The 25,821-nt window shown below is 36.7% G+C and overlaps 1 protein-coding gene across 2 annotated transcripts in view; it reads left to right on the forward strand.

Moving 5' to 3' along the window:
• The window catches only part of CaBP1 (Protein disulfide-isomerase A6 homolog CaBP1), a 208,798-nt gene that overhangs the window by 155,582 nt on the left and 27,395 nt on the right, over positions 1 to 25,821 (forward strand). For both annotated transcript variants that reach the window (XM_090391328.1, XM_090391330.1), the window contains one exon: positions 25,544 to 25,629. In XM_090391328.1, coding sequence (XP_090247454.1) covers positions 25,544 to 25,629 — 86 coding nt within the window. The remainder of the gene's footprint in view (positions 1 to 25,543; positions 25,630 to 25,821) is intronic.

Below are 25,821 nucleotides of genomic sequence, written 5' to 3' on the forward strand. Positions count from 1 at the left end.
TATATATTGACCCATTTGTGTTGGTTTTCGGTAGACCGTTAAGGATAGACTGCCTGAGGGGGAGATGTGCGACTAGTGTGTCTAGGAAAGGGAGCGAGTTCTTATTTTCAATTTCGATGGTAAATTGTATGCGTTCGTGTTGTTTGTTCAGGTGGCTAAGGAATGTGTTTAGCGTCTGTTGCCCATGCAGCCAGATAGTGAACACATCGTCAACGTATCTAAGCCATATTGTAGATTTTAGAGTGGTGAAATCAAGAGCCCTTTACTCAAAAGTTTCCATGTAAAAGTTAGCATTTGGGGGGGATAGTGGGGAGCCCATGGCTGTACCTTCTTTTTGTAGATAAAATTTGTTTTGCCACAAGAAGTAACCGAACTGTAGCACGTGGGCAAAGAGAGCCGTAACGTCAGGTGGACATTTGTTCTGTAGTAAGAGAATTGTGTCATTGATGGGGACATTTGTGAAAAGGGCAGAGACATCAAATCTGACTAATAAGTCGTCTTTGTCGAGTGTTATGTTTTTAATTTTGTTTATAAAGTGTTGTGTGTTTTTTTTTTTTATATATAGGAGGGGGAATGACCTACTAACTCCTTGAGTATCGATGCTAAGTGGTAACTAGGGCTATTTATTTCTTCCACAATAGGTCAGAGCGGCATATTTTGTTTGTGTATTTTTGGGACACCATATATTCTGGGGGGGGGGGGGGGGCGTAGTGGGGTATGAGTTTTTTTAACCGTGTCTGGTGGCCAAGCAGTGACAGACTTAAGCAGTTTCTCTGTTTTATCTTTTATCCTGTTTGTTGGGTTATAGTTTAGGTGTTGTAGGTGTTGTTATCGACTACTAGTTGATTCATCTGGAGTATGTATGTTGACCTGTCAAGGACGACAAATCAACATACAGGTAAACTAGTAATGTCCTGAACAATAAGAAAACCACACATAACAATCATAATAACCACACAAAAATGGAACTAGCAGCAATAAAGTCATTAAAAGCCAACCAAGACATAATAATAACGAAATCGGATAACGGCAATGCCACTGTCGTCCTTGACAGGTCAACATGCATACATCAGATGAATCAACTAGTAGCTGATAACAACACCTACAAGCTGGTAAACTATAACACAACAAACAGGATAAAAAATAAAACAGAGAAACTACTTAAGTCTGTTACTACTTGGCCACCAGAAGTCCGTTACTACTTGGCCACCAGACACGGTTAAATAACTCATATCCCACTATGCCCCCCCCCCCCCAGAATATATGGTGTCCCGAAAATACACAAACAAAATGTGCCGCTCTGACCTATTGTGGAAGGAATAAATAGCCCCAGTTACCACTTAGCCAAGAAATTAGCATCAACACTCAAGGAGTTGGTAGGTCACTCCCCCTCCTATATAAAAAAACACACAACACTTTATAAACAAAATTAAAAACATAACACTCGACAAAGACAACTTATTAGTCGGTTTTGACGTCTCTGCCCTTTTCACAAATGTCCCCATCAATGACACAATTCTCTTACTACAGAACAAATTTCCGCCCGACATTACGGCTCTCTTTGCCCACGTATTACAGTCCGGTTACTTCGTGTGGCAAAACAAATTTTATTTACAAAAAGAAGGTACAGCCATGGGCTCCCCACTATCCCCCCCCCAATCGCTAACTTTTACATGGAAACTTTTGAGCAAAGGGCTCTTGATTCCACCACTCTAAAACCTACAATATGGCTTAGATACGTTGACGATGTGTTCGCTATCTGGCCGCATGGGCGACAAACGCTAAACACATTCCTTAGCCACCTGAACAAACAACATGAACGCATACAATTTACCATCGAAATTGAAAATAAGAACTCGCTCCCGTTCCTAGACACACTAGTCGCACGTCTCCCCTCAGGCAGTCTATCCTTCACGGTCTATCGAAAACCAACACACACGGGTCAATATATACATGCCAATTCATACTACCACCCATCACAAAAATATGGAGTCATTAACACCCTTAAAAATAGGGCCATAACAATTTGCTCTAACCAGCAAGTCCTGAAGCTAGAACTAAAAATCATCTGCGACACATTCATAAATAATGGCTATAACAAAAATTCTCCATAGAACATCAACAAAAAAGAATCTTGATTACAGTAAAACCCATGGCCATCCCATACATTAAAGGGTTATCAGAAAAAATCAACAGAATCCTACAACATTATAACCTCGATGCTACCTTTAAGCCAAAAACTTAAACTTAAAACCATATTCAATTCCTCTAAGGATCCTCTCCGCCCCTTGCCACATCCTGGAGTCTATTGCATCCACTGCACCTGTAACTTACCTGTAACTATACGTAAGAAAGAACACATAAGACCCATTAAATATAACCATTTTGGTGAATCAGGCCTCTCAGATCATGCACTCAACACCTTACACCAAATCGACTGGAAAAGTGCCCATTCTCTACACCATACAAAAAACCTGGTACGAAAGGAAATTTAAGGAAGCCTGCGAAATTCTGATAAACCACCGAAATATCAACAACAATGCCATCATGAACATTCCAAGAATCTGTATGGCACACCTTCGGTCTACGTAATACATAAGTTAGGACTCTAGCCAACTTCTAGCTAGTATTAGAAACCATTCCACACCAACTGTTGGAATGTACATATATAATCATATTGTGTATACACACACACAGACTTGTTGTTGTGCCCAATGTAATTCTACAAGCAATAGATAATATTAAGAATAGGACTCTAGCGTTGATGTATATTCCTTTTTTTTTTTTTTTTTTTTTCCGTACTGGAAGTCATGCCAAAAATTGTTGTAATGGTTGGTCAGTAACTTTAACAAACCAGATAGATTGTAGTGTAACTTGTTCTCTGTATATAGTGCATATGCTCCAGAAGATGACCTTGATATAAAGGTCGAAACGTCAAATGTAGAGTTTAGTTATATTAAACTAAAGTTTTACTAAAACACGGTAGTTGTCTCCATAATTTTCAAAAATGTACTCGGATCACCGTGCAAGCCTAAAAGAAAGGATTTAGATATACTGAACACACTGGTTGTCTATCTTAGACCATAATGGATGTATTATTACTGATCCCAAAGCTACTGCAGACAATTCATGAAAAAATTTTGAGTTTTTAATATTTGAAAAGGCAACAAAAGAAACAGCAGCTAAACTTTTCTGTCAATGGGCTTCAGCTGTACAATCGTCCATTTGTTAAGGATGAACTAAAAAGAGATCTTTTTACTGTCTCACCCTAGTGTAGTAGGGCCTAATAAATGCATTATGAAATGATAAAACATCTTCCATCATCTTCTGTGGATCTCTTTCTTTAAATATACAACAGAATATTTAATTCTTGGCATAAATCAGTTGTCATTGCTATCCCAAAACCAGGAAAGAATCCAACACAAACAAATAATTATCGATCTATTGCTCAGACCAGCTGCTTTGTAAGATATTGGAGAAAATAGTTAATGCCAGACTTCTCTGGTATTTAGAAAGCAACAGTCATCTCTCTCTCTCTATTATGCAATGTGGCTTTTGTAGATATCACCATTCAACTTTGGACATTTGGTCCATTGCACCTAACTTGTATAATAGGTGCATTCCTGAAGCAAGAACATCTGGTTTCAGTGTTCTTTGACATGGAAAAAGCTTATGACACAGCTGGAGATATGGCATATTAGAAGATCTCTATAACCTAGGTTTTAGAGGACACCTTCCTGTATTTATTAAAAACTTTCTGTCCATGCAAGCTTTCCAACTCTGAGTATGAAAACTACCCTATCTTGGCCATATCATCAAGAACAGGTTTTTCCTCTGTCTTAAGTGTGACACTTTTTCCTATCAAAGTTAACTCCATCACTGAACAGCTTCCTCCCACTGTAAGCAACGATCTATATGTTGAAGACTTCACAATGTATTGTCACTCTCATAACATGAGGGTAATCGAAAGACAACTTCAGTAATCATCATGTCTCTCTATGGGCACTTGGTAATGGGTTCAGGTTTTCAGCAGAAAAAAGTGTATGTGCACTTCTTTCAAAAATGTACTCTTCACCAAGATCCTGAATTAAGAATGGGACAAACTGTTATGCTGGTAGCAACAGAAGCCAGGTTCTTGGGACTCGTGTTTGACAGAAAACTTGCATTCCTTGCACACATTTGATGAATGTGTGCAAGGAATGCAAATTCCTTGGTATATGGATAATTACTAGTGCCTTTCACACCTCACCCACTCAGTCTTTATGTTGAAGCAAATGAACCAGCTCTATCATTCAGACAGAAACATTTCTTTTATATGTCCAAAAAATAGTCTCTTCCAGAGCATTTACATAGACTGGTCTCTTTTCTCTGCATTGGGATTCTCAATCGCACGTCAGACTGCCATGCATCCTTTTGGTGTGCATGTTATAATAGAGTATGCAAGCTGTTGACATGAATGTTGATAACATTGCTTGCACCAAACGTCTCCAATCTACACCTACCTGACATTACTATCCTTCCATGGAAGGTTTGGACTTCATCCTGCAGCCTTTCACTTTGTCAACTGCAGAAGTCATACGCCATCTGTCTCCTCAATTTTTAATGCACACAGATTAACCCACTCTGATTTCTTGCCCATTTATACTGATGGTTCAAGAACTGACCTCTGTTGGCTGTGCTGCTGTGTTTCCTGACATTATCTCCAACCAGATCCCACCTGATTGCAGTAATTATTCAGCAGAATTACATACCATTCATCTTGCACTTGTGTATATAAAAGAAAACCACTACCAAAAATGTATAACTTATACAAACTCATTAAGTTCTTTACAAGCTATATACTTTCCTGTGTATAATCCACATCCAGTGCTAAATGAGGTGTTACACCTCTTGCACAAAATGAAGACTTAATTTTGATGTTTGGTTGTGCTGGATTCCCAGCCACATTCAAATTAAGGGAAATGAGACTGCAGATGCTAGATCAGCTCATACTTTTTCTATGTTCGACAGTACCATTTACAGTTATTTTATAAACTGTCAGACTACAGACAGTTTATAAAATCAAGGCTTATTGCCAATTGCCAGTCATGGCAAGAAGCACTGACAAACAAATTACATAATATTAAGTCTGAAATTAAGTATTGGCAATCTAGTCAACATACAAACAGGAAAGAGGAAGTTGTTCTTGCTAGGCTCCATATAGGTCAGTCATCTCGCACAATTCTTATTTACTGATGGCGAATGACCTGCCTGTGTGTAAAAAGTGCAACATATGTTGCACTTTTTAAATACATCTTACCATTTGTCATATTCTGGTGAAGTGCCAGCACTTCAGACGAGAGAGAAATGAAATTTTTACCTACTTGCAAAGCCATATACACTCGGAGAGATGGTATCAGATTCAGACAAACTGCATGCTGTTTTTAACTGTTTTAAATTTGTATTAAAAAGAATTAATACAAATTAATTCTTTAATTTGTATAATTTTATACAAATTAAAGAATTAATTTGTATAAAATTAATTCTTTGTGTTTACAAAGAATTAATTTTATACAAATATTTGATTATAAATTTTATTTATATGTAAATACTGCATTGCTTAACTTAATTTTTGTACATATTATTTACTAATTTATCTCTGCTTATTAATACCATGTGTACTATAACATGTCTGTTATAATCTTTGTTGTCCTTGCTCCAATAAACCATTAACCAACCAACTTTTCCTTAAACTCATTTACTAAGGAGTGCTAGCAACTGCCACACTGCTAGGAGTAACTACCCCCCCCCCCCTCCCCAGTTCTCCCAATACCTGCTATGTATTGAAAAATCTTCTGTATCATTCCTATAAAAACACGTTTTAAACCCATTTAAAAAAAAAAAAAAAAAAAGTCCTATAAAATCATCTCTTTTCCACCTATTGACTAGCTTTTTAAGTCCATAGGCTTGTCATAGCCTTAGTCTCCGAATCCTCTCCACCATTTCCTCATTATCAAGGAATCCAGGCAACCAGATCTGTATGTAATAGTCAGGATGTGGCCTTATTAAAGCCATATAAAGAAGAATAATGACTTCCCTATACTTGTTTGTCAGTGTGTTTTTCAATATCGAAGTAATAGATGCTATTTTAGTCACTTTTGCAGTATGCCCTCTAAACTTCAACACCCCCTGTCCACATTTTCACCCCTAAATCTGTGGCCTCATCAATTTCTTGCAGTTTGTTTTGATCGTTATAGTTATGTAGTTTGTGATATCTTCATTCAAGTATATGATCTTATATTTTGTCAGTTTAAACCAGCAACTATTATCCCTTGCCTATTACTGCCCGTCTCTGTAAATCATCCTGTAGGATCTTTATCTTCATAACTGTTATTCTTTCTAGCTTTACATCATCGGCAGACAGCTAGATATTCTCCCTTAAAATCATTTGCTATAATCATTGATATTCAAATTAAGCAGTAATAGCTCAAGTACAAAGCTTTGAATTATACTACTAGTCACTGGCCTTCTGGATTAAATTCCTCTATATACTATTTGATATCTTTCAGTTAGTTGCCCTCTTATCCAAATCATCAACTGCATATCCATCTCCATTTGCTCCACTTTATCGAATTCCATGTGATATCTTGTCAGTTACCTTTACAAAGTCCAGCAGCATGATTAGCTAGTCATTTCTTTGATCCAACTCAGTTGTCACTGTATAATAAAGCAAGATCTACCCTTCACAAAACCATGCTGTCCTTGTATAGTATCTTACTCCTGTCCCTGAACCCTGCCTTTTACTAACTTCTCCAATACCTTAACCAACACTCCAAGACTGATTGGTCTGTAATTTGCTACCTTTGCCCTTCAGTCTCCATGCATCGGAAATATTTTTACCCTCCTTCTACTCCCTTGGCACCTTCCCAAAACTAAGATTTAAGCAGCTTGGTCAGAGGAGCTACCAGTTTCCTTGCACATTCTAATACATGGCTGATATCCCATCTAATCCCATGCTATATTTGCATTAAGATTCTGTGTTATCATAAGTACTCCATTTCATCTATCTCTCATCAGTCAATGTCACAACACCTGGATGGTACACACTTGCAAAATGCTCACTAACTCATCTTTTTTGTCCAATTCTGGTACTGCTGTATCATCCATGCTTGTTAAAGTCCCATCTTATCCCTCTTTCATTTGTGCTCAGTGGCTGTCATGGTCAAGAAAATTAGAAACATGATTACTGCATATAATAAAACATTTAATCCTATATATCAGTAAATTGTGTGTTCTGGCCAGTTTGCATGTTTTGTTGGAGGAGAAACCCTGCCACCTCATAGGAGACTAGCCAACTCATCTCCACTTAAAGTCCTGCTAAAGGTTCTTTGCTTCCTAGATGGGATTTGAACTAGGTTTTTCTAGCCAAAGTGCATCATTAATACCGACTGAGCTATGAAGGCTCCTTGTTAGTCATCCTTCTATAGTCATTTTTTCCTTTTATCACCTAGTGAAAGAATTCTGGAATTTCCTTTGGTCCTCTCAGGTCTTCCTCTCATCTACTTTGCCTTCCCCATACTAGTCACTCTTCCTGCATGTGCTTTGTACTGGTGCTGCTTGTGAGCTTTCTGATTGTCTTTGTGTCCTCTTTAATTTTTTTTTCTTTTTCTGAAATTCCTGCTTAATGATTCTGCTCATTCATCTAGCTCCTATTTGAATTATCCTCATGAACTTGCACTGCTGACAATCCTCCCTTTGAAATTCTTATGTCATAGCACTGTTTCGAGCTAGCTCTTCAATTTGTTATAATCACCTGCTTTGTATATACCCTTCAATTGAAAATTGGGCATGTCTGACAATCTGGCAGATCAAGGCCACATGATCAACCCCCCCCCCCCCCCACCACCACCTCCTTAATGGCTATCTTAGTTAATGCCAAATTATCTGATCTAACACTTGGAAATCCTGAGTGTCTTTCATCACATGCTCTTGGGTAATTTTCTTTTAGCAGTTGTAATTCCATTTCCTTATCTCCTTATGACCATTCTGCCTTCCAGTCTGTGAACCTGTAATTGAAGTTTCCCATAATGATTACTTTCCCTGAAGTCATTGTGTTAATTTTCTTTATATACCATCGACATTATCCTTTGTACTCACTGACCTATATATCCTGTTTGCATTTTGTCTCTGACTGCACCATCGTCCATTAACCCACTTTCACTAATGCTTGTAACTTTTAAATTGAACTAATCACTACTAATCCCCCCCCCCTTTATTCTGGATGATTTTGGTCTTACTTAAACTACACTATACATATAGTCTTATAGGTACCTCCAATTCATATATCTCTATTCTGACTTCATCTCACATGCTTGCTGCACACCATTCCTCCTGCATAATTTATATGTTGACTCATCTGCAATCATGGCCCTTCTTCTCAACTCACCTGTCATACTAATGCAGTAGGCGCTCATTCTTTTTATTTGTTTTTAATATCAACTCTTTATCTTCTCACATATCACATTTGTCACTAATGCCAACTTATTTGTATTTGCCAAAATTATCATCTCTCATTTCTCTGCATTCTTACAGCATCACTAACATCCTTCACCTTTCCCTCATAGCAAGGGGATTTCATCATGCTCTTCTCAAGCAATTGTATTATCATGGAATCGTCATGCAAAACTTTTATCCTCCCTCTTTCACTCTGTTATGCTCTAGTTTTTCTTCCCTTACATCTATCCCTTCTTTTGCTGTTCTGCCATACACTTAATAGACATTTTGCCAACCATTATCTTACATTTTGTCTTGTGAAGTACTTCATATAAGCATGCTATAAATTAAAGTTGCCAAGAAATTATATCCTTGGTTTAATCCTTTATCCAAGTGTAAGCAAATAACTAGGCTACTTGCATATAGAGGCTAATGACTTCACATTAGTTGCCTTAGTATCCCATAATGCAGGGTACATATCTTTATGGACATATATAATGCTGTTAGATCCTGGAGAACTTTACAAGTAAATTCTTTATTCAGGATTTAACATCATAAATATTACTAATTAAGGAGATATCTGTACATCAGCTAATAATTATGAAAAATTTCTTTGTTATGTGATAATGTGTAGTCCATATGTGCCACATATTGAAATTTATTCCTGTATAACTGAAATGAGAAGCAGAGAATTTTGTGTCAGAATAGTAAGAATTATGTAAGGGAATTAAGTTATTTGTAAATCCCACTAAGCTGTCTAGTACATTACACGAAATTTCGAGAAAGAATTGTTGATAGGCAGTATTTGATTGAGAATGGCTAGACTTGACTAATGAAATTTAGAATTAAGTTAGTTATTGATAGAGTATTAATGAAAGTGTTCAATGCATGTTCTGTGAATAACTTGTGAAAGGAATTATATCTAGTAGTGTTATGCTTACACTTAATCTTATCCTTTTTGTAATTGAAGGATTTAGCTTACTCAAATTCATTGTTGTGATTTAGTATGAACCTTAACTGAGAGCGAGTTTTGTTCCATTGAGTATTTGAATTTTCTTAACTGTAAATGTTTTATGCTTTTCCAATAAACATGTTTTGTACCTTATACCTGAGTTTATGCCTGATTACGAATTCAAACTACCACTTATAAAATAGAACCTTTTGGCGGGAAAGAATTAGATATTATTGCTTAAGTAAGATTCAGGTCACGACTGCTAACTGAATCTGCACAGCGCTAGCTTACGATTAATAATTGTGTGTATCCATTTAGAATTTAGATTTATTTCCCTGAACAAGAGTCTCTTCTGTTATAGGATATTGGCTGGCACAGCATAAAAATAAATTTTGGCAATATCCGAAAAGGAAATAGTACTGAATTAATATCTTAGAGGCCCAACAGTAGATTAGAAAGCGGAGACTATTTAGAGATAAAACAGGTTGAATAAAGAGAAAACAATGATGTAACAATGCTATGTATTAAGGTAATTGCTTGGCATCTTTAATTTATAGTTTAACTTTTTTTTTTTTTTTTCATTTTACACAAATTATGGACTCCACAACTGTGTTATAAATAATTATTTTAATTTCCTCTTGTTTTGACTTTCATATTAAGGTCATCATCTAGAGTACACACAGAGAGAGAGAGACAAGCTAAATTACATTTCACATAGTATGCTGAAGAGACAATGATTTGATCAATGGTTATTCCACTGGCCTGGCCTCTAGTGAAAATAAAATAAAATTACAATAAATAAATGAAATAAAATAAATTAACTAAATCAAAGCTATATTCTATTTAAGACAACATCAGAGAAACATTCTTTCATATAGATAGTTTTGTTACAGTATAAATGATGTCCTAATTTAACATGACAAGTGTTATATTAGATTTAGGATCCTGGATTACCTATGGTCCTATTTATAATTAACTTTTAGAGAGAAAGGTTAAGTGGGTAGATTATGTGCCTTTCCATATGCTTGGGATTTTTAGACCATCATTATTGTTAAGATTAGGGTGATTGATAAGAATCTTACAGACCTCCTTAAATTTACATTCATACCATGTTTTGGTGTGATGTAAACAACAGGTGCTTTTCGGGTCAATTCTATGTAAAGTGTTCAGGGCATGATCAGAAAGACCAGTTTGACCATAGTTACTATATTTAATGTGTCGTTTATGTTCCTTTTTTCTGAAAGAATTGTGCATCCTGTTTCCCTTATATAGGGCAAATTACAGGTGCAATGAATATGGCATACTCCAGGGTGGGCCAATGGAATAAGAAGTGAATCTTTGAATGAGTTGAGTAAGTTCTTTAATTTTGCAGGAGGTTTAAAGGTGGCTTTAAGGTTGTATTTTTGTAGTATTCTTTTATTTTGTCTGATATAATGCATTGAATAGTTAGTTTTATTGTAATCTTGTTTATTTTTGTTTTTAAGTGAGGTCTTGTACAGAATTTTGTTGATAGTATTTTGGCTGTAACCATTTTTTAGGAAGTATTGCTGATAACTCTTAATTCATCTTTTTAAGTGCTTTTTTTTTTTTTTTCATTGGAGCAAATCTTCAAACCACTGTTTTTTAGTGTATTAATGATCCTTAGTTTTTGTGTTGGGTAGTGGTGGCAGGAGTTTTTTGTGTATATATTGGCTAGTATGTGTCTGTTTCCAGTAAACAATGAAGGAAAGACTGCTAGAAGGAAGATGTGTGACAAGTTTATCTAGAAACGGAAGTGTGTTCTGCTTTTCAATCTTAATTATGATTTGTATTCGGTTGTGTTGTTTGATTAGGTGGCTGAGGAAAGTGTCTGTCCGGTGGCCATGGGGCCAAACAGCAAGAACATAGTCAACGTATCTAAACCAGACTTTGGATTTTAAAGGAGAGGAATCTAGAGCACATTTCTCAAAATGTTTCATGTAAAAGTTAGCCATGTGTGTGTGTGTGGGGGGGGATAATGGCAAGCACATGACCGTGTCTTCTTTTTGTAGGTAGAAAGTGTTTTGCTATACAAAATAACCAGAACGTAGTACATAAAGAGTGCTGTGATATCGGGAGGGATTTGTCCTGTAATAGAAGGATTGTCATTGATTGGGACATTTGTGGAGAGTGCAGAGATGTCAAACTTACTAATGAATCATCTTTTTCCAGTGTGATGTCTTTGACTTTGTTTACAAAGTATTGTGTGTGTGTGTTTGATTCTTTTTGTAGGTAGAAAGTGTTTTGCCACACAAAATAACCATAACATAGTACATGCACAAAGAGTGCTGTGATATCAGGAGGGAATTTGTCCTGTAATAGAAGGATTGTGTCATTGATTGGACATTTTTTTTTGAAGAGGGCAGAGATGTCAAAATTGACTAATAAATCATCTTTTTTCCAGTGTGATGTCTTTGACTTTGTTTACAAAGTATTGTGTGTGTGTTTTAATATAGGAGGGGGAATGACCTACCAACTCCTTGAGTGTTGACACTAATTTCTTTGCTATGTGATAATTGGGGCTGTCTATACCTTCAACTATCGGCTGGAATGATGTGTTTTGTTTGTGAGCCTTTGGTAGACTGTAAATTCTTGGGGAACAAGTGTAGTGTGAAATTAATTTTTTGATGGTATCTTCAGGCCATGTGGTGACTGATTTAAGTAGCTTCTCCATTTTCTTTTTAATTCGATTGGTAGGTCATAGTTAACAAGTTGATAGGTGCTGTTTTCCGAGACTATTAGATTCATTTTTTTTTAAACAAGTAGTTTGATTTAGAATAACTGCCTTTATCGGCTCTAGTAATTACGATGTCCAGCTTTAATTTTAGTATACTGCTGTCAATTCCAATTTTGTTTGGTTGCTGGTTATTTTTTTTGTATAATTTAAATTTAAAATGTTAGAGGTTTCCAAACGTACTTTATCTGCTATGGTGGTTGGGATAAATCTTAAGCTTCTTTCACTATGGTAAATAAAATCAAGTTTGTTAATCGTTCTGGGTGCCACAAAAGTTTACTTTAAACCGTTAAACCTTTGCTGTGAACCAGAGTTCATCATTGTTCAGGACGTGGTTAGATTGGTTGACTACGTCTTTCTGATCATGCCCTGAACATTTTACATAGAATTGACTGGAAAAGCACCTGTTGCTTACATCACACCAAAACATGGTATAAACGTAAATTTAAGGAGTTTTGTGAGATTCTTATCAATTCAAAAATATAATAACAGAAAAACTCACGTTAAATATTATTTAATAGAATAATTTTCGCCTGTGTATCGCAGGCATTTTCAGAACTTTTATGAAGCTAATTGAACAATAATTGACAATTCTAAAGGGTGCCACCTAAGTAGCTAATGTAAGATAACTGAAAAGGTCAATAAATTTCCTAACTGGAAAAAAAAAAAAAAAAAAAAAAAAAAAAATATATATATATATATATATATATATACATACAATAAAAAGTTAGGAAAGATTAGCTGATTTATTAGCTTAAACTTTACTTCACTTTCCTAACTTAAATAGATCTGATGGTTGACGTCTATCCCCTTTATGGGAGATAGTACTTTATAAATCAGCTAGTCTTTCTTAACTTTTTATCATCCTCAAATTCCTGCCATATACCTCCAAGGGATGTACAGGATATGATAGTACTGCATTAAAAATTTACATCATTAACTTCCTATCTACAATTTACCTCCAAATCAGTCTGTTACTTGTCAAGACTCCAAAATTATCAGATCTTACATTTCTATTGTCTAAGGTACTTTGTACCGTATCAATCCACTTATATCTTGATCTTCCTCTGGGTCGTTTTCCTGCCAACCTGGCAAAGAACACTTGTATTGCTAATCTTTCCTCACCCATTCTGTTTAAGTGACCATACCACCTGAGATTAGCTCTGCTAACGCCTTCCTTGATTCTGACAATGCCAAGTTCTTTCCTAATATCCTCGTTTTTAATATGATATTGCCATTGATGCCATCTGTTCACGCCTCTAATCTTTCTCAGGACTCTCATATCTGCGGCCTCAAATGTTTTCTGACCCAGCTCTCAGATCCATAAATTAAAACTGGTTTGAACACAGTGTTGTATACAGCTAATTTAATGTTCCGACTAATTTCTCTCTTATTCCATATGAATTTATTCAATTGACTTCCTGCCATACCGGCTTTGTTGATTCTGCTGTCCATTTCCATATTTTTTTACAATCTTCATTAAAAATCATGCCTAAGTAGCTGAAATGTTTTACTTGTTCCACAGTTCTCCATTCACAACACAGTTGACATTTTCAATGATTCTGCCGATTTTCATTGTCTTTGTCTTTTTATTGCTGATCTTCATACCATATCTATTACAACAGTTATTCAATTTGGTCAGGGAATCTTGCAGATTTGTGGCGGATTTATTTAGAAATATAACATCGTCCACATAAAGCAAAGAGCTGACATTAACATCTCCAATTTTGATATCAGGTTTAATACTACTTTCCTTCATAATGTGATTCATATAGATAATGAATAACAGAAGCGATAACGTACATCCTTGTCTGACACCAGATTTAACATTAAACCACCTTCCTGTACTTCCTTCAATTCTAACTGTTGACTTACAACTTAAATAAAGACTAAGTATTGCTTGATATAATGCTCCACAGACACCATACAACTGTAGCATTTTGAATTTCTCTCTTGGCACCTTATCATATGCCTTTTCCAGATCAACAAAACTTAAATACAGATCTCTGTTATATTCCCATGATTTCCCAACTATTTGTTGTAAAGTGAAGATCTGATCCTGACAGCCTCTATTTGGCCTGAATCCAGCTTTTTCTTCACCAAGCTTTTCTTCCACAATTCTTCTCAACCGTTTCTCAAGTATACTTGCATAAATCTTACCAGGAACACTCTGTACAGAAATACCTCTGAAATTCTCACATTCACTTTTGTTTCCCTTTTTGTATATGGGTACTATGAGAGCTCTACTCCAATCATCGAGAATTCGTCCCTCTGTCCAGGCCTTCTGAACTATGCAGTGCAGCCACTGTAAGACTTTTATACCACCATACTTCATCTACTCCTGCTGATTTTCCACATTTCAAGTCTTTGATGGCTTTTTCTACTTAAAGTAAGGATATGTATTCCTGACTGTATACCTGTTGAGTTATTTTTACCACTGTACTCTCACTGCTTGTTTCATTTAGAAATTTTTTGAAGTAATTACTCCGTACTTCAAGGATATCTTTTTCTCCCATTTTCATGTCACCTTTATTATCTCTAACTCCTTTTACAGCACTCTTTTCTCCATTTCTAAGCTTCTTCAACAACCTTCAGAATATCTTGCCACCTTCTTGATATTTATTTTCTATGTTCTTGCCAAAGTCCTCCCATGACTTTTGTTTAGTTAGTTTTACACAGTGTTTAGCTTTCTTACATTTGTCTCTGTATTCTCTAAGAACGCAAGCTGACTTATTTGCCAGGAAAGGAACTTTTGATATGCTTTCTTCTTTTCCTTCACTGCCTCTTTGACTTCCTGTGTCCACCATAAGTTCTGATTTTTCTATCCTTGCAGACAACCTCACCACATGCCTTCTGGCTGAATTAGTTAGGGTTTTCTTCAAGGCTTGTCACTGAATCTCCAAAAGTTAGTTCCTGTTTTCAAACTCTTTCATTTTTTCTTCAATAATCTTTGTGTATTTCAGTCTACAGTTCACATCTGAGTGCTGCTCAATTTTATTCGCTTTAAAACTTTCTTACATGTTATTCTTTTCAATTTGAAATTCAATTTTATCCTGCTCAAAACTAAATAGTGATCACTTCCAATTTCAAATTCTCTGTACACGCTGGTGTCCTGCACCAGGGAGAAAACATCACCATCAACAATAACATCGTCAATGAGACTTTTCTTATTCCTTGCCTCTTTTCTCCATGTTCATTTGTGCACATTTTTATGTTGGAACATGGTGTTAGTAAAAAAAAAAGCAGTCCATGTCCTGAGTGGAAATCCAACAGGTATTTGCCATTATTATTAGCTTTGCTCTTTTCTCCAAATTTTCCCAAAATATTTTTATATGTCTGACAATTATTTCCTACTCTGCTATTTAGATCTCCAACAAGGACCAACTTTTTCTTTTTCATTGTGTCAGTTGCTTTCTCTAAAGCCTCAAAAAATTCCTCCACTTCTGCCTTAGTAGAATCTTCTGTGGGACCATAGGCACAAATAAGTCTTATTGTCCAGTTTACCATTCTGATATTTGCCCACATGATACTACTTGAGACTGCTTTCTATTCAAGAAGATTAGCCTCGTATTTAGTGTTGAATACTATGGCTACACCTTCTTTTCCTTGATTTTCATAGCCTGAATATAACGTTTTGTATTTATTGCACAGAAAGATCTCGCCAGGTTTTGTCTTTTTTTTTTTTTTTTTTTTTGTTTCAGTCACCCCTATTATGTCAATCTGGTACTTATCTAATTCCTCAGCTAGCTCCATTTCTTTGCCATTCAGGCTTCTTATGTTGATAGGATGGATCTTTAACTCTGGTGATGTTCAGTTGGGCTGTGCTTTCTGGTTTACATGGAAAAAACAATGGGGGCCTTGTGTAACCAGGCGATGCCCCAGCCAGCATGAAATTTTGTCATGCTGTACCATCATTTTGTATATTGGTTTAAGCCAATATACAAAATACAATTTGGTCGGCTAAATCCCAAATTGCCAGCCCATCCTCGTTCATTCAGTATCCAGGTAGGTACCCAATAGGGGGGGAGAGTGTACCACGAGAAGATGAGGATTGGACATTAGATCAGAAACCCTGGTCGTTTCTCTGCACTCCTTTAAAAGTTATGTGGAGGTTTCCTCTCAGTTATACAGCTTTGACTCTTAAGCACCCCTCCTAACTTTTTACTGTATATATATATATGGGTGTTTTTTAGTTAGGAAATTTATTGACCTTTTTAGTTATCTTACATTAGCTACTTAGGTGGTGCCCTTTGGAATTGTCAATTATTGTTCAATTAGCTTTATAAATGTACTGAAGATGCCTGCGATACACAGGCGAAAATTATACTATTAAATAATATTTAACGTGAGTTTTTCCATTATTATATATTTAAATTCATATGTCTGCTCACGGTATTTCCTTATTAAAATAAATTCTTATCAATATCACCCTAATCTTAACAATAATGATGGTCTAAAAATCCCAAGCATATGGGAGGCATATGTTCTACCCACTTAACCTTTCTCCCTAAAAGTGAATAATAAATAGGACAAATAGGACCATTGATAATCCAGTATCCCTATCTTTCTATATTTTCCATAAAAACATTCTATAAGAAAGAATGTTTTTCTGATGTTGTCTTAAATAGAATATAGTTTTGATTTAGTTAATTTATTTTATTTATTTATTGTAATTTTATTTTATTTTCACTAGAGATCAGATCAGGCCAGTAGAATTACCGTTGATCAAATCATTGTCTTTGTATACTGATGATTTTGACCTTAATATGAAGGTCGAAACGTCAGGTAATTAAAATAATTATTTATAACATGGTTGTAGAGTCAATCTTCTTCTGCAGCTTCTCCCACTTAAATGGGGTCACTGTTGATGATGAGTCTCCTCCACACCTTCCTGTCTTGGGCTGTCACCACCTCCAAGTTCTTCATACTCAAGTCCTCTTCTACCAGCTCCCTCCATCTCTTCTTTGGCTGCCCATGCTTCCGCCTTCCTTGCACATCCATATGCATGACCCTTCTTCCCACATATTCGTCCTCCCTCCTCATCACATGACCAAACCATCTCAACCTTGCCTCTTGTATTTTCGCTCCTAAGTTTGTGACTTTCACTGTTCCCCTGACATAGTCATTTCTCAGACGATCCTTTCTGGTCACACTGCACATCCACCTAAGCATTCTCATCTCTGCTACTTCCATCCTTCTGATGTTATTTTTCCTCAGGGCCACAGTTTCTATAGCATATGTCATAGCTGGCCTCACTACTGTCCTATAGATTTGACCTTTCTGATTGATTGGCACCCTCTTATCGCATAACACTCCAGCCATCTCCCTCCAGTTCCTCCAATCCGCTTGTATCCTGCATCCCACTTCCTTCTCAGCTCCTCCATCTTCTTCCACTGTTGAACCGAAGTATCTAAAGTCTCTCACCTTCCTGATGACATTTCCTTCCAGCTTCAGATCTGTCTCCTGTCCACCGCCCACTGTGCAACACATATACTCTGTCTTACTTCTTTCCAGTTTAGTTCCCGCTTCTTCTCTTGAATCTGCACACAACAAGATGTCATCTGCATACAACATTGTCCAAGGTGCATCTTCTCTCACCTCCTCTGTTACCACCTCCATCACAATATTAAACAGAAACGGACTTAATGCTGACCCTTGATGCAAGCCAACTGTTACTTGAAAACTCTGTCTGTCCCAGACAGGTCCGAACACTTGTCTTCACATTTCTGTACATTTCCCGCAGCAACCTGACATATTTCTCCGGCACCTTCTTCTCCCTCAGACATCTCCAGACTTCTTGCCTTGGCACTCTATCATATGCTTTCTCCAGATCAATAAATGCCAGATGTAGCTCCCTTTGTTTCTCTCGATACTTTTCCATCATCTGCCGTAACCCAAAGATAGCATCTGTTTTTGATCTACCAGGCATGAAGCCAAATTGTTCCTTTACAATCTCCACCTCCTTCCTCAATCTACCATCAATAACCCTTTCTAGGATTTTCATTGTGTGTGACATCAACTTTATTCCTCTGTAATTTTTACGGTCTTGTGCATCCCCTTTACCCTTGTAGATGAGGACAAGAGTACTCTCTCTCCATTCCTCGGGTATATTTTCCTGTTGGCAAACTTTCATGAACAGGTCCCACAGCAGGTCAATTCCCTCTCCCCCAGTGCCTTCCATGCCTCCATTGGAATTCTGCTGGGCCCACCGATTTTCCATTCCTCATCCTCTTCATGGCCTCCGTCACTTCCACTCTACTGATGTTCTGTACCATCCCCTCAGAAGGCTGCCCATCTCCTCTGTGAGTCCTTGCATTTTCCTCATTCAAAAGTCCCTCAAAGTATATTTTCCATCTGTTTCTTATGGAGGGATGTGGAATACTCTTCCTTCAGCGTCTTTGATCTGCCTCACATGTAAGATGTCCTTCGCTGCTTTATTTCTACATTTCGCTAGTTGGTAAATTTTTCTCTGTCTTTCCTTTGTTTCTAATTGATCATACAGATCTTGATATGCCATGGCCTTCACCTGTGCCACAACTCTCTTGGCTTCTTGTTTTCTCTCTCTGTACACCTCTCTGTTCTCTTCCACTCTTGACTCATCCCACTTCTGCTTTGCCTTCCTCTTAGCTGTCACTACCACTTGTACATTATTATTCCACTACCAACCCTCCTTCTGCTCTCTAAACTTTCCAGATGTCTCACCAAGCACCTCGATTGCACAGCTCAGGATTAATTTTGAATTATGTTTCCACCAATCTTGTACACTTTCCAGTCCATCCAAAATCCTCTTTAACACCCTCTCCCTAAAACGATTCCTCACACTCTCCTCTTTTAAGCGAAACCACTTAATTGTCTTCATCCCATGGCATCCAGAGGTTCCTATCTTCGATCTTATTTTAAAGTCTGCGCACAGCAGTCGGTGTTGCTGTGCTACTTGATCTGTTGGAATTACTTTACAATTTGTTACAACCTTAAGATGTTTTCTTCTAGTCAAAATGTAGTCAATTTGTGAACTGTTGTTACACTCCTAAATGTTATCAAATGTTCTTCCCACTTGTAGAAAAACAAGTTCACAATTGCCAGGTCAAACGCTACTGCAAAGTCCACAACTCTCTCTCTCTCCTTCCTGGTTCATCATTCCCACTCCGTGGCCACCATGCACCCTTTCACAGTCTCTATTCTGTCTTCCTATGTGTCTGTTCAAGTCTCCTCTGACAATCACCATCTCATTTTCTTCCAATTCCCTCATTTCTTCAATAAAGAGTCAATAATTAGTGTAAAATGAAAGCTGATCACTGTGTAACACTAAAGGAAAGTATTATAGTATAACCAAGTGAAAAAACTTAAGTTACATATGAGAGATTTTACTATAGGAAATAGGTGTGGAAATGTGTTTGGCAGTAGATAGGATTGAGAGAAAAAAAGTAAAAGTAATCAAAATAATAGCATTATTATTATTATTATTATTATGACACCTCCAGGAAGTCCGAAGATTCATCAAGGGAGGGTACCTGCTCTACAGCTCTGTCTCCACCACTCACTCCACCAACTGACCGCAACTACACCAGTGCCATCTACCGCCAACCACCACTAGTATTTCCACAGACAATCGCAAACAACGATGCCCATGGCAGGATTCGAACCCACAGCCTTTTGACTGGAGAATGGATATTCTAACCACTCAGCCAGCCAGGCTGGCAAAAGATATAGCTCATGAAAGGTATAGAATTAAGAGTGGGCTGTAATGAGAGAGAGCATCTTATGCTGAGTCCTTCCCCAAAGTGTGAGCTTTAGTGAATACTAAAACATCTCCTGAGTGGTTATAGATCTGAGAACAGAAAGTAAAAGAAGAGGTGGTACAAAAGAGAAATGAATGCTCGACTAAGCAAGAAAGGAAAAATTAAATGGTGACTTGTACAGCAATTCTATGATAAGAGGTGGCTTGATGAGAGATTGAAGAAATTGTGCTTCTTGTGTGCAAAGATTACTGATGTTAGTAAAGCCATTAGGGAGCAGAAGGGCAAAGTGAAAGAGTTGATTGTTTTGGCAGGAAAATTTGATTTGAAAGGAGACACGTATTGCATGAGGGAGCAACTCAAGAGTTACTAAATGTAGTAAAAGAGAAAAGCGAGAGTTTAGATAGTGAGTGTTGCCAAAGTATGACATACAGTAGGTGAGTTGAGAAGAGCCATAATTGCAAATGAGTTGGTGCATAGGTTATGCAGTAGGAATGGGATAGAGTATTTTTTGAGATGTATGTATGTATAGAATGAGTTTGAATAGTTTGCACTTGAACAGGTTTGGAGTTTTGAAAAAGGCTTTTGAATGAAGTTGAATGGAGGTATAGAGAAACTAGAGCTACTGCATGGGGGTGGGGGGGGTGACATTACTGTGACATTATAGATACCAGTTGAGTGATTAAGAATGTACAAAATATGCTCAAGTTTGTACCAAAATTGGATTGTTAATATAAAGCTTAAGGATGACTGTGGGTGGCAGGGACTATTGTGCTATATGTTCACTAACACCAGGAGCATTCAGAAAAAGGGGGAGAATTTTTCAGCATTGGTTAGCTCCTCTTGGCCAAAAGTTATTGCATTAGTGAGACATGGCTGACAGGAGATGATGTAGTTAGTGGGATAGTGTGAAGTATATAGAATTTGTAGGGAGAATAGAGGGAAAGCATATTGTCGATGACATCTTGTGAACTTCAAAGAACAGGAATTTAGTTGGAGGTCAATGAAAATAGTGCATTGAAGACCATCTGGTGTGATAGAGACCAACAGGACAAAATATATAGTTGATTGCTGCTATGGAAAGTGGATGTAAAGGATGATGTGAATTTTTGGCATCGAAAAATAAGCTCAGTGAGTGGAGGACGAGTAATTATTATGGGGGGGGGGACTGAACACGGATTGGAAGAAGGACATTAGAGAAAGGAAATGGAATTCATGCAGTTATAAGGAATAACCTAAGGCAGCATGCAGTGACAGGTCCCAGGGGTTTGAGAGGGATAGATCTAGTTGATTGCATTAGAGTATTTGTTCTGTAATCAAGATAGCCAGATTGCTGCTAATTGGTGAGAGTGATCGTGTGGTCTTGACCTGGGAGGTGGGATTAGACATACTGAAACCTGGAAGGTTTCAGTATGTGGAATTTTCACTTAAGAAGAGGTACAAAACTTAAGAGACTGCATGGTTTCCATGGCATGAGAAACTGCAAGGGTTGGAAACTGTTCATACTTGGAAAGTGGTAAAAGAGTGTTTGAGGAAAGTAATAGCAGACTGCATATCTAGAGCATGCAGTGCATGATAATCAGGAGATTAAATCAAGTGGAAGTTAAATGGATTAATAGCAATAACAAAATCCACAAAAAAATAATAATAATAAACATTTAAAACAAAGTGCAGGGAATTCAAGGAGAAAGATGATCAGCAGTACAAAGCACAAGCCAGATTAATTGTTAAATTTTGCCTTCCTTACTAGTATGGTAAGGAAGGCAAAATATAAGAGAATGATTTTCTTTGCAGGCCAAAGATAATCTCAAATAGTTCTTTCAGTATGTGTGGCAAGTAAAAGGAAGAATAATTTTGAATGATGAAGGTAGGAAGGTAATTGAAGCAGACAAAATAACTGAATCATTAAGTGATCACTTTGCAAGGGCATATCATTCAGGTAGAGATATTTGCAGTAACAAGAGAGGCAAGGGCTAATGCAAAAATAGATAGATGAATTAGTGACACCTTGACATGAATACTGCTATGATATTAGATGATATTTCAGCTAGAGTATTACAAGAAGGTACTAGGGAATTGGCAGTGCCTTTTGATCACATTATTTAAGTCATCTCTGGATTGGTCCCAAGGAAGTGGAAAGGTAAAAATAGTTCCATTTCATAAAGCAGGCTACAAGACTGAGATAGCAAATTATTGACTGATCAGCATCTCAGGTCATGGTATTGGAGAAGATGGTTAAGGAAAAAAATCCAGGAATGGGTAGGTTGGAATGGGATTATATATTGACAGCATAGTTTTGTGTAGGGCAGGTAATGCCTCACTAACTTACTCACCTGTTTATAATATGGTGTCAGCTGAATTAGATAAAGATAATGGGTATACCATGATACTACTGGGTTTTGCAAAAGCTTTCAACAGGATATTGCATAGGATTCTGATAAAGAAATTACTGGAAATGGGGGATGGATATGAAGTTGATGTAGATAAGAGGACAGTTGGAGAGATACCATGCAATGGTTTATTCAAGAGCAGAGATCTGTTGAAGGCCTGTGACTAGTGGCATGCTGCAAGGATCTGTACTTCGTGGGCTGCTGTTTAATTTGTACATTAATAATATAGGAAATTATTTGAGAGGAAATATTCATTTGTATGCTGATGATGCAAAATTATGTAGAGCAATAGTCAATAAAGATGATTTAAAATTTTTTCACAATGATTTAAATAGACTGGCAGTAGGAGCAAAGGAGAATGAATGTCATTTTAATATGGCAAAGTGTAAGTCTCATAGACTCAGCCCCCCCTTTCAAACCTTCTATCTGGCTAAGATATGTAGATGATGTGGTCTCTATTTTGCCTCATGGCCCAGACACATCAGACTCCTTCCTCAGTCACCTCAATTGCCTACATCCAAGAATCCAGTTTATGATGGAAAAGAACAATAACAGTTTACCCTTCCTTAGACACCTTAGTAACATGACTTCCTAATGGTAACCTTTCCTTCACTATATAAAGAAAACCCACTCACAAGCAGATACATTCACAAACTTTCCCTCCACCACCACTCCTCTCAATAATATCCAATATGGCACTATTAAAACTCGAACCAATAGAACCCACAATCTTTGTTCCAGTGAAACCTTCCTTTCAACCAAACTCAACCACATACACAACACTTTCCTTTCCAATGGCTACAGCAATTACAAAATTAAAAAATGATCAGTTCCCCACCTCCCTCCCATTTCCCGGCCATCTCTTCAGAAGGATTTCAGAAATGCTATCACATCCCTTAAATCCATGGCACATCAGAAAAAATAGCTAGGTCCTTAAAAAATAGTACAACCTCCACAGCTTTTAAGCCTCACCATAAACTTGCTACCCTTATCTATTCTTCCAAAGATCAGCTCCCTCTTCTCTCAGTGCCTGGAGTATATAAAGTACCCTGTTCCTGCAAGCTGGCTTACTTCAGACAGACAGATAGATCAGCAACTATCCGTTTAGAAGAACACAAGTCATACATCTGTAATCATGACTGCTCAGTCTGGCCGTGCAAACCATCATGTTTTGGATACAATCCATAGGATCTCCTGGAGAAAAACCACTATGCTCCACCGTAGTAAATTCAAAAATGAAAAACTGTTTTTAGAATCTGCAGTGGTACTCAGAAATCACCAAATTTAAATAAATGCAGTTGCATAAAACTTCCCAAAATTTGAGAAACATTAATTATCAGAGGTCCCACTTTACATCTTAGGCCACCTAGTTCGGACTTTAGTGTCACCCGGTGTTTCACTTAGTATTGTGTTGTATTTGAGTGTGTGCTATAAGAGTTATTTGTAATCCCTGATGATGTCTTAGTGACTGAATGGAATATTGGAAGCCTAATAATTAAATTATTAATCCTTTCCTAGTGCTGTAGATCAGCGCTTCCCAAACTGTAAGGTGCGGCCCCCTTGGGGGCCGTGAAATAATAAAAACAAATTGAAAATGTTTCAAGACTAAGTAGATTTTTTTTTATCTTAAAAGAAACTTATTTAATTTTTATTATTTCTTTTTTTTTTGTTATTTTTTATATTTTAATGGAAAAAAAAATCACACATTGGTTGCGGGTTCACAAATTTTGTTTCCTGCGTATTTTGGTGCTCAATAAATATTAGTAAATATATGCTTATTCATATAAGTTTCATTTAACTTATATGAATTGCGGTTTCAAATATTTCACCTGATATTGACTTTTTGTGTAGCAGTATTGAAACACATCCATCACATTAAATTGTTATTAAACTTTTATGTTTTTAATTCTTTTTTTATTACTAATCGTTTTACGTTTCATGTGCTTGTACTGCAAATGTACAATAACAATATATCTATCTACATTTATATAAAAATATGAGATAATGTGCCATGTCCAATGTGTATGTAAGATGATAAAAATTTAATATTTGCATTTGATTTTTGCAATATTCGCTGTGTATGTTTTGCATTGAATATAAATACAATAAATATTATAATAATATATGTCTATATTATGATTTTTTTTGAGGGGGCCTTGAAATATTTTGATTTTTCCAAAGGGGGTCCCCTGACATCCAGAAGTTTGGGAAGCACTGCTGTAGATAGTCCATTAAAATTCAAACATGAGGCAAAGTGTAAGGTTATGCATTTTGTGATAAACAGATTACTAGCTCTGTACCATATTGATGGAACTGTACTCCAGGAAATTGATGAAGCCAGAGATTTGGATGTTGGTGGATAGGGCATCAAAATGTGGAGGGCATATTGAAAAACTGGCAAAAAAACTCATCAGATTACTTGGTCGCTAAAGAACTCTTACAAACAGAGATAAACAAGCTATTATCCCTCTTCCTCTTTATAAGTCTGAGTAGACCCCCTCCCCCATCTGGACTTATATGCATACATCAGTACCTGAGTTTCTAGGGGATGAGGAGGGGTTAGTGAAGATCCAAAAAAAAGAGTAACAAAGATGATGGGAGTTCTGTGAAATGCTTTATGAAGATTTGTGAGTGCCAAAAATTGGCTGATAAACAGAAAAGATGTTATGTGGTTGAGACACAAATTACTGAAAGGTTTTTACAGGATTGATACAGAAGAAATTTTCCAGAACAGGTCTGGTGGGGGGGGGGGGAATCATGTCTAGCATTTGAACAAGAATGGTTAGCAAGGATGTGAACTAAATTTTTTACTTGAAGAGTGACAAATGAGTGAAATAGGTTACCCAAGTTCTGTCATTTTAGACATAATCTGGACTCCTGCAGACTCTTGCCCGTGTTAGAAATCTGCTTCTTTAATTTCTTGTTTTTATCACTTGTATTTTACTTAAGAGAAATCAGAATTTACATGTTCTTATTTGTGTTATTAATATAGCCAACTCTCACTATAGCAAATATACTGTTATAATGAATTCATTTGCAGACAAATTACAGGAATCCCATAGGTACAATGCTATTCTAAAGAATATTCACAATGCGCAAACTATTCCTATGGTTCCCTACTAGTGTATAAATGAGAGCTGCCTGAGGTTAACATATTTTTACAACATGCATCTCACATGTTGCAAGTTGCAAATCCCATGCTTATAAGTCTAGTTATTTATTCAGATATTTGTTGTTACAGGCTATGGCAGTTATGAACCCAAGGAAGATGAAATACTCTCTGTTACGAGGATCTTTCAGCTCTGTTGGAATAAATGAATTTATTAGGCAAGTTCTAGTTTCATATATATAACAAATTTAGTAAAAATTTAACGTGCACCAAAATTTGATGTGTTTGCTTAGTTTGCTAATAACTTGCAGTAGTTAAGTTTCTTACATAAACTAATTTGCTATATTTTAAGTTTATACTGTTGTGCTCTCTCTCTCTCTTTTGAATGTTACAGGGGATGAAATAACTTT

The sequence above is a fragment of the Typopeltis vanoorti genome, chromosome 4, assembly GCF_054136105.1.
Source record: "Typopeltis vanoorti isolate ZY-2024b chromosome 4, IOZ_Tvanoo_1.0, whole genome shotgun sequence".
Lineage (NCBI taxonomy): Eukaryota > Metazoa > Arthropoda > Arachnida > Uropygi > Thelyphonidae > Typopeltis > Typopeltis vanoorti.